A 9740-nucleotide genomic window follows, 5' to 3' on the forward strand; every position below is an offset into this window, starting at 1 on the left:
GCACGCCTGCAATGTTGAAATAGCGTTTTGAGATTTGTAAGCGACATGGTGTGCCCTGACACGGAGAACAATGATCGACGAAGACAAGGAACAGCATCCTACCCAATTCTCTGCGAGTCGTTCGTAAATAGTAATTCAGAAATATTAACCCTTTCACTGTGGAGGGCACGAACGCAAGTACTTACAAAAGGATAGGAAACAGATGGCCAGAGGAGGTATAGTGAATTCATAAATCCGATCAAACATGAAAGTAACAAAGTTTGTAACACTGTGAACCTTGAAAATAATTATTGAGTTTAAAATAACCACAAACTCACCTTCAACATATCTTCGGAGCGATTCGCCGTGGTTAGTTATTTTATATCTCGATGCAGGGAATAATCAATAATCATAAACATTCGCAGACGAAGACGAACTGTTCAGAAAACAAATTGTGCGTCTACACTAATGGATAATAACGATTACTAATTGAAAAGTAAATGATACCAGTAGGTATATCGAAGCGAGTGTGATTACACATGTAACTGTTCTGTGATTAATAATTGATAAATTAGTCATGTTCGATGATTACATTCGCTTCGATTACTTCGATTGTTCCCTAACCGTGATTATTGATCTCTCGGCGTTCGTAGTCGATCGTTTATTAAATAGGACCACTCGTCTCTTGCGCTTCAGTATACCTCTTCTACTCGCTGTACAACTATTATAACCGTATAACAGTAGTTTATAAAACGGAGTCGTTCAACCGCTTTATTACTCTATCAATACAAATAGCCTCGTTTTGTTCGATAGATAATCGTCATGGATACAGAATCTCACGTGTAGGCACTGTTAACGGTGAAAGGGTTAATCGCATACACGACCGATCAAGAGAAAGAAGATGCACAATAGGAAACTCACCGAAGCAGGAATAGGAGGAAATACGATATTTTATTTTAGACGTTTCAAATTGGCGAGTTACACGGAGGTGAACAGCCGCTTCGATCGACTGGTCGCGATCGATCTTCCAAAGAAATTCCGATCGTCGTCTCGATCGCAAGGAGAATGAGATCCTAAGCTTAGGCGCGCGTCGTGTAGAAGCGTTCTCGGTACATATAGCGTGCGACGTTAGACTAACCATTAAGATTCCGAAACGCGTCCGCGAAAACGGAGCAGAACAACACGGAAAAACGATACGTCATTAACTCTGCAGTCAGCCAGCCTACAAGCGTCACTTTAATCCGTAACAATGCCGGACAAGAAACATAAGAAATTCTCATACGCGAATGTGTTCAGTTCAGTTTTCGCCCTGTAACGGTCGATTAGGGCGATGGAAAATGGATCACGATGTAAGCCTATTCGGAGTCTGCTGGATCGATGAAACGTAGACCGCGTGAATGCACGAGCGCTGCAGGGTTTACGAGGAATCGAGATTCTCGTTGAAATTGTCAAAGTTAAGCTTTATACGAGGTAAAGATGCGAGAAGAGAAGCCGAGGCGGAAACGTAGCGAAAAAGCATACGGAGCACTTGTTCAGAGAGCAAGAACTTCCGAATTGCCCCACCAAGCTTATGCCACTTGTTACGCGTCATTCTACTCGTTTTCTTATGCTGAATACGAGTATGACTTTCGTTTTTGACGGAAATTACAAGTTATCGGGATATTTGCAAAAAAACTTTCTTACCAGCACATTGAATTCTGTAAGGCATCTGTGAGGCACGGTCACAGCCATAGTCGGCCGCATCTGTAACAAACAGACAAGTGGCCTGCCACGTTGGTATTGGTTGCTGTCCGTCCCACGGTAGCCGAAAACGACATGTAAACAAACCTAAATGTTACCTTCTGAGTAATACAAGTGGGAAGCTCCTTGTCGCCTGCGTCATAGACGCAGAATGGTAGAATTCAATGTGCAAGTAAGAAAACTTTCTGCAAATATCTCGGGGACTTATAATTTCAACCAAAAACGATAGTAATATTCGTACTGAGTACGTTAAAACGAATGGAATGACGTATAATAGGTGCCAAAAGGTTGGGGAGTGAGGGTAATTGTAACGTTCAGCCGTTCCGAGTTTCGAGCGACGGGGTGATCAGTAGTTAAACGATGTTTTCGGGAACCGCGTCTCTACGTCTTTGCGCACGAACGCGAAGATCGAATTATTGGTGTCCGTAGAGGTATATATATTTTCTTACTGTATAACGGTAATTAGCTCCGCTGCTTTGACACGTTAAGGCCTTAGTACATTGCAATCAGTTACGTTGCACCGCTGCCGTGTAAACGAGAGCGAACGATTCGTTGCACACAGGCGAAAAATCATGAAAGTTCTTACTGCGAAGATCATTGGATAACTTTGCGTCGTGCAGAAACGACAACGGCGACCAAAATTTTAACGATCGTTTGTCTGCACAAATATTTCGCCTTTAAAAGAATTTTTGGTTAAACTTCACCTTGGCAACCCAGAAAGTTTTAACTTTTTACTATATGATTCTGCACATTTTGACGAGAAAATGCCAAAAATCAAAGTTTCAAGGCGAGCAATTCACTGGTTCAAAAGTTATGCGTGTTTAAAGTTGAGCGATTACATTTTGTTCTGAGAAAAGATTTCATCGAACAGTAATTAAAATGTATGTAGTTGGCCATAGAGTGCACGAAACTTTGACTTCAAAAATTATAATTAAATGTAGAATTCATTCCCAAAAACTTCCATGTAAGGTATTCTTTCCTCGCAATTGAAGCAAACCAAAAAGGAAATTTTGAAATTCGATTTATATTGTCCAAGGGGAACATTTTCTTGTGAATGAAGACTGTTTCTGATAATAGTAATGTAGAGACTTCTATAAATCTTTCTGCTAAATCGGAAACAATTATATTCAGCCAAAGCATTTCGGTTAAAATATATGAACTATCTGATAAATCAGACCTCATATTCTTTTCGAGAAACTTCTGTTGCAACGTAAGTGTTGCAAGCATCTGAGATTTAATTACCGCGACGAAGCGAAATTAATGGAAAATCTGGTTTTATTGATACGCGGATTTTAACTATCTGTTAATTGCGGTGAACTTCGAATCAAATTGTCTGCGCGTGCTTCACTTTTTTTTTGAACGCCAATTCTTGAAAATTCGCCTGTGTGCGTTGGCTCTTTAACGACAACGAATCACGGGAAACAAAAAAGAAAATAAAAAGATTTGAATTGTTTCGCATGTGGACGATTCGACACGATAAAATTGATACATGGTACGTTTCTCGTACAAATTCTAATTGAAACTGATCGATGGGGACTAGAGCCTTAAGCTAGTTGTAAAAATTTCCTTAGGTACCTATTGTTTCGACGTATGGATTGTCTATTGTATGTCCGAGTGCTCACACGTCATTTTGAAACCAATGGAGAAACGAAATCCGAACAATCTTTTTCGTAAAAAGTCTGGAACAGAAATAGACAGGCGAGTGTGTGACTCCGTATTTCATTTCCTTGGGAAATAAGGGAAGCAAAACAAAGAGAAAAATAAAGAAAAACGGTCAAATAGGTACGGCGCAGAAACGTCGACGAGGCACGCTTCTGTTGAAAAATGAAAAAAAAAATAATGATGTTTCATGGACTTGTTAAGGATCACAAAATGTTTTTTTAGCTAGTAGAGTGATGGTAATTAAGAATTCGCTAATTCCACGTTCTCATGGCTCATGGCGACACAATAAGAAATAACAATGAACACTACACTATTACAAATATTTATTATAAATAAGATATAACAAATATAAAGGATAAATATATTATATTGAATTAATAATGATTGAACGAGATGAAATTTTTTGGTACAATAAAATGAAAAGATCAACGCCGTTGGAATCATTTCTCCCCGAGATTTCACATCCCGGAATTTCCTTTTCCTTTTCGTCCAGTCAAACTTCAGGGCAATGCCATGTAATTCACAATAAAGCAGTATGTTATTTGTTTTACGAAGACTAGCACATTATGCTCTTTCTGGCATGTTTCTTAAAGCTACTGAAGATTTCAATGTTACTATAATTCATACCTAAGTAAGTATACATAATTCTAACTGTAAACGGTTTAAGTTTCTACAAGTGAATTTGGTACGATTAAAAAGGGATTATTATTATACACATCAATTTTTCATTTTTTTTAACGTTTCACATCTTTAAAAATTCACATATCATATCACAGACGAGGTATAGGAGTAGATCAATCACCATATGGGGTTTCGCGTCTCTATTTAGAATCTAAATATCTCGTCGGTGATATGGTCTAAGCTTCACGTGGATCTAGTTGCAACATTTATCGTTCGTCGGCGTAGAGGGCGTAAGAAATGTAGTTTTTGTTAACCATGTCGGTATTTCAGATCGTGAGACACGAAACCCCAAATGGTGAGTGGTCTACTACTCCTATACCTCGTCTGTGGTGGTGGTACCATTGATTATCTGTTAGGTGGAGTGACTGTGGTGGATGTCGATAACGTAGATTTATATATTATCAATACGTCGATAATTTGAATTCCTATTTTATAAATGTATATTAGCAGAAGAGGATGCTCTCTGTGAGAGCACTTGGATACTATGCCAGAAGTGGCGCCACTATCTGCAGACTATCATCTGTTCACATGGTGCAGCACTATCGCTTGAGCAAAAGTTTGGCAGGGAAATCCTGGGTGTTTCTTTTTCTTCCAGTCACATAATGTTTTTAAAGATTAATGAAGCATTTCTGTGAATTTTGTACGTACTAAGTACTTAAAAAAGGAAACATGTCGAAAGTAAGAAAAAGTGCACAAAGTGTTAAGGTAATTGGCTCCGTTTACATCACCATTGTTCTTTTAAAATGGATGTGGAATATTTCTGTCAAATGCTTCAAGCATATTATGAATTTGATTTACTTTTAAGTAATAAAATAAATTATAGAATGCCGAATCTTCATCTGGTTCATCTTCCTCCCTATCATCGGATGAGGAAGTAGACATGCAAGATTTGAAATCAATTAAAGAATATTTATCAGACCGTAGAGAACTAGCTCGTCAACTTTTCAAGTCTGTGAAAGCAGAAAAAATACAAATGATGTTACCTCAAATACTAAAGGTATCGTTATTATTTACATAACTTTTTTATTTGCAATATACAAAATATTTTCTAATCATTGTAGAAAATGGATTTATGTCAGTTAGAAGAATGGTGTGCAAACGAGCTAAGTGGTATGTCTAAAGCTCGTATATTATGTATTTTAAATGGGAAGAGTATGACAGATTCTTCAGATACAACTGAATCTGATGATTCAGGTACATTGGAAATTAAAGATGGAAATCAATTATTAACATTAGAAGCATGGATTCAAAGATTTAGGTATTTCATATCATTATTTTTGTGGTAATAGGACCGTCTTTAGAAATTATCTCAGACACCGAGGAATGGTTTACCGACGAGGATCTACTTAAAAAGGAAGCAGGTTCTCAAGCTGTTAAAGGAAAAGTGAACAAAGATCGAGTTAAACAAAAAGTGAAACTTTTAACTCAAAAGAAAGGTGACAATAAAGCTATCAATAAGAAAACTCCTGATAATGTTCCCAAAAACGTTCAAATAAAGAAAGAGGAAGAAATGGATAAACGTAAAGAAAAAGAAGGTGATAGTCTATTAGATTTGTTAGAATTAGAAATGCGAGCAAGAGCAATAAGAGCTTTAATAAGGAAAGAAGAAGATATTGTGCCGAATGCTGCACAGTCTGTTGTAGACAATAATGTTGCAAATGCTAGAAATAAAAGTGAGCAGGATGAACAGAAAGAAAAAGAAAGTTGTAGGAGACAGTTGGAAAGAATTATTGGTGCTCAACAGAGCAGTAATGTTGAAGATGAAGATGTAGTATTAGTAGTTCAACCAACTACCACCATTGAGTTATTGTCTAGTGAAAGCGAAGGAGAAACTCATGGCGGAGTACGTATAAATAAAAAATTGCAAAACGAACGTGTTATGGAAACCGAAGAAAATGTTGATCTCAAAAACAAGGAAACAAATACTGCACAAAATTCCTTTGATTCGGATAATTTGAAAGAAAATAATGTTACAGATAATGCATCTGAAACACATAAAAATGAAGCTTCCAAACGGCTTCACAGCGATAATTTAACTGACAGCGATGCAAAAATTAATACAAAAAGGAAAAAAGTAAAGAGAAGGTCACATACAAAAGAACAGCAAAAGAATACAAGCTCTAAGTCAAGCATGCATAAAGTAAAATCACATAGTGAAAGTCAACATAAAAAGAGCACGAAGAATGATGCGTCTAGCAATGAAAATGTTAAATCAAATGAAAGTGAAGTCAGAGATAGTAATACGTCAAAGGTTCATGATAAGTTAGTATTGAAAAAGGAAGATCCAACAGAAAATTCAGAGGCAACAAATAAAGTAAACTTGGATGAAGAAAAATCCAGTGATTTGGATGAAATAATTGATTTAGACAATTACTGCGACATTGACGATATAGAGAACAGTGAGAACGACAAAAATAAGAAGAAGCAAATTACGAAGACTGAACAAAATAAGTCTGAAACAGAAACGCTTTCTGCACAAAAGCCAAATGGAGCTGAAACGTGGGCAAGTCGATACTATCAAACGGATGATGTTCAAAATGTGATCAAAGACTCGAAAATACAATCAGAAATACGAAAACGGTTAAGAGAACGTCAGAGGTTGTCTAAACTATCTGGCTCCCCAAATAAAAATTCACCATCCTCATCGCCAGTGATAGAAACTGTAAATAAAAACATTTCAGAGGGACATCCACTGGGTTCTGTGGATGAATATTTAGCTTTAAAACAAACTGCCGCTGCGAGTCTTAATAGCGGTGGTAGTAGTAGTGATTCTAATATAGCAAGTGATAATGTTGCGTCTAGCAACAACTCTACTGATATGAGAATAGCGATTGAAACTGATCACACATCAGGCCTTCATTCTAACGAACAAAAATGTGATCAAGAAAGAAATTCGAATACAAAGAATGAAGGGATCATTAATACAGTTATAAATACAAATCCCGGTTAACTTATCTTGTGTATTATAAATTTATTTATTGTATTTAAAACCGTTTATAGATAATTATTCATATTAATTATTCAGGAAAAAGATTATACATTTATAGCATTGTACGATGGCTACAATGATCTTTTATTTAAATTTGAACATTGCATCATTTCTAGAGATAAAAATAATAAGTACTATAAAAAGTACACCATATTAATATTGTAAAATAGACACAATGTATAGTTAGTAATTTAATGCCATTTCACATTTTTATAGACAACTTTAAGAAGAGAAACATAGCAATAAAATCTTTCATTTCCGAATTTCAACGTTGTGTTGAACGTTAATTCACTTTTACAACTAAACTTTCCACACTGCTATGTAATTAGCGATTTGAAAGTATGTGTATCACAAAAGAAAAACTAAAGAAATTTTTTCTTTACAAAATGAGCTGTGTTTATTCTGTGCGAATTCAATGGCCAGTGACCTTTCCTTGCGATTTCATTTTATCAATGGATTCTATCTGAATCCGTATGCATATTAATTGCAATGGGTTATGCTCCAACACATTTCTTTTTTTGTTTCAACTAAGTCAACATGCTGCAACGAATGTTTCATTAAGTTACTTCTATCTCTTAAAAACTCTATAATTTTTTATGATTTCTATTAAGGGAACATCTTTCTCCCGGTTACACAATGTGTAAATATAAATTCAAAGCTAAAGCATGCTATACTTTGTTCGCACTGTACAGCATCCTCGAACGTTAGAAAATCTTTGCGAGAAACAATTTATTGCAGAAAAAGATATACCAGTAATTAAATTATGCTAGAATGAAAGAGCTTGTAGAACCGATTGCATTCAGTATACACCGTAGGATATCATTATGTAACGACAGGGATGCAGCATTTTATGCAACAGAAGGAACAACGGCTAAATTCTTGGCTGGTCGCTTCCTACAGATTCAATTGTCCAGCAACATTGTTCCCCGTTCTATAAACAGAATGTCGATTCGAATTCAAACTGCAGCTTTGCGGAAGTAGACACGGCTTGCCGAGCCAACACGCGTGCAATACGTCACGCATTTATTGTGTACCGCAGAGACGATATTGCACGACCTATACCTACGATATGCAGCGACTGCGTACACGCATAGTGTCATTGACTCAATCGTTACGACACCGTTGGAAAGATTTTTCAAAACCTTGCGACGGTCTTGGCAGAAGGAACTTTCGATCGCAATGGGTGGTTCCGCTGCCGTGAAACCTGGAAAGTTTCTCCGCGACGATGCAAATAAGAAATACAAAAAGAAAAAAAGAAAAGAAGGGTGGGAGAGACCGGTAACTCCGAAGAGGGAGTAGAAAGGTCGATAATGCTCTGCATCATGTGAGACAGATTGTTGATGAGGCCCGAGCGGAATTTAAATAAATAATCCCGCCGACGTTGCGTAATACCAGGAATTTCTAGATGATCCACTTCCGAGGAAAGTCACATTTACAATTCCGCGACGCGATCGACCAGTTAACACAACGATAAATATTTATGTCGTCGGCTGCGCCTTTTGCCGCGGATATTTTTCCGTCAGACAGTCGTAATATGGAAACTAACGAGACGACGAGATCACACGATTCTGCTGGCTTATCTTCCGTCCAGAAAATTTGCTTTCCTCTCTTGACTTCACGACTGGCGTGCCGATAAAATGGCCGACGCTAACGACGCTGTGCAGACGAAATGTCTAAATTAACTTGTACGCATGAAGGTGCATTTCTTCACGTGCCTTACCTTAGCGCCTGGTATAATGACATAATTTATCTGAACGAGTATGCAGCATTTTTATCAATTCAGCTGGAATTGGTTGTTTTGAAAGGGCTACTCAAAAAATGATGACCAACAACAGGCTTTTAACACTAGGTTTAAAATGACGGGTTCTAATATTTTTAAGTTACGATCATTCCGATCGTGAAGATCCATCTGTGTGGGGTTACTCAACAAATTTATTTCTTTCGGTATATATTATTCAAAAAATGGCTAAAAACTTGGATAGACACGTTCTTCGTATTTTGATAAAGTAATGTGAAATTCTCACTTTTAGTGCTCCGTAAACCTAGTGTTAAAAGAACGTGCTCCGAAAATGGTACTTCGAAAATTGTCGAAGTCGATGATTTTTTAAAATATCTTTAGGATTTTTCGGCCGATTGACCTCAAACTCGATGTTAGTACCAAAATAAATGGTTAATGAAATCAAAATAATTCTTTGTTTCAATCCTGTAGCCTGCGAAAGAGTCAAGAAACTCAAAAGAGAAGGACCTTCTTTCACCAAAACAGGAAATTATGTTCCCTCTTTGTATCAGCCTAAAAATTTGTGGAACTCGTTGGAAAGTAGGAATATGCGTACAGGCAAGTTCGTTTTCTAAAAAATGTTGTAGTTTCACGGTAAAAAATTGCTGAAGTGACCGTAAATCGTACTGATCGTTATATTAGCGTGTTCCAGATTAAGAATATATATATAATTTAATTGTTTAATGTTGCTTCAACATCAAAGGTCATTAGCAACACGGTACATTTTCTTACAATATATTATACATATTTGTATCCTTGATATACTTGGCAAGACCGTCGATATACTCCTTAGAACTTAACAGAATGGATAAGGATCTAGCCAACTTAGCATTTTTCCTTTCATTCTCATATTTTTTGCATTCTATTATTAGGTGGTTTATGTTAATTGGTACTTTACATATATCGCAGATC

The 9740-nt window shown here is 36.7% G+C and overlaps 1 protein-coding gene across 1 annotated transcript; it reads left to right on the top strand.

Moving 5' to 3' along the window:
• The first annotated feature begins 4592 nt into the window (after positions 1-4592).
• On the top strand, positions 4593-7382 carry LOC143352473 (uncharacterized). Its single transcript, XM_076784987.1, has 4 exons — positions 4593-4767; positions 4886-5059; positions 5124-5256; positions 5352-7382. The coding sequence occupies exons 1-4, from the start codon at positions 4732-4734 to the stop codon at positions 7010-7012; spliced, it is 2004 nt and encodes a 667-aa protein (XP_076641102.1). The 5' UTR covers positions 4593-4731; the 3' UTR covers positions 7013-7382.
• The last annotated feature ends 2358 nt before the right edge of the window (positions 7383-9740 follow it).

Source organism: Halictus rubicundus, chromosome 3 (genome assembly GCF_050948215.1).
Source record: "Halictus rubicundus isolate RS-2024b chromosome 3, iyHalRubi1_principal, whole genome shotgun sequence".
Taxonomy (NCBI): Eukaryota; Metazoa; Arthropoda; class Insecta; order Hymenoptera; family Halictidae; genus Halictus; species Halictus rubicundus.

Excerpts from the sequence above, each read along its gene's own strand:
- LOC143352473 (XM_076784987.1), top strand. The coding sequence starts at position 4,732 with ATGTCGAAAGTAAGAAAAAGTGCACAAAGTGTTAAG. Across the intron at positions 5,060-5,123 it reads TGTTACCTCAAATACTAAAG|AAAATGGATTTATGTCAGTT; the intron begins GTATCGTTATTA and ends TAATCATTGTAG. Across the intron at positions 5,257-5,351 it reads AACTGAATCTGATGATTCAG|GACCGTCTTTAGAAATTATC; the intron begins GTACATTGGAAA and ends TTGTGGTAATAG.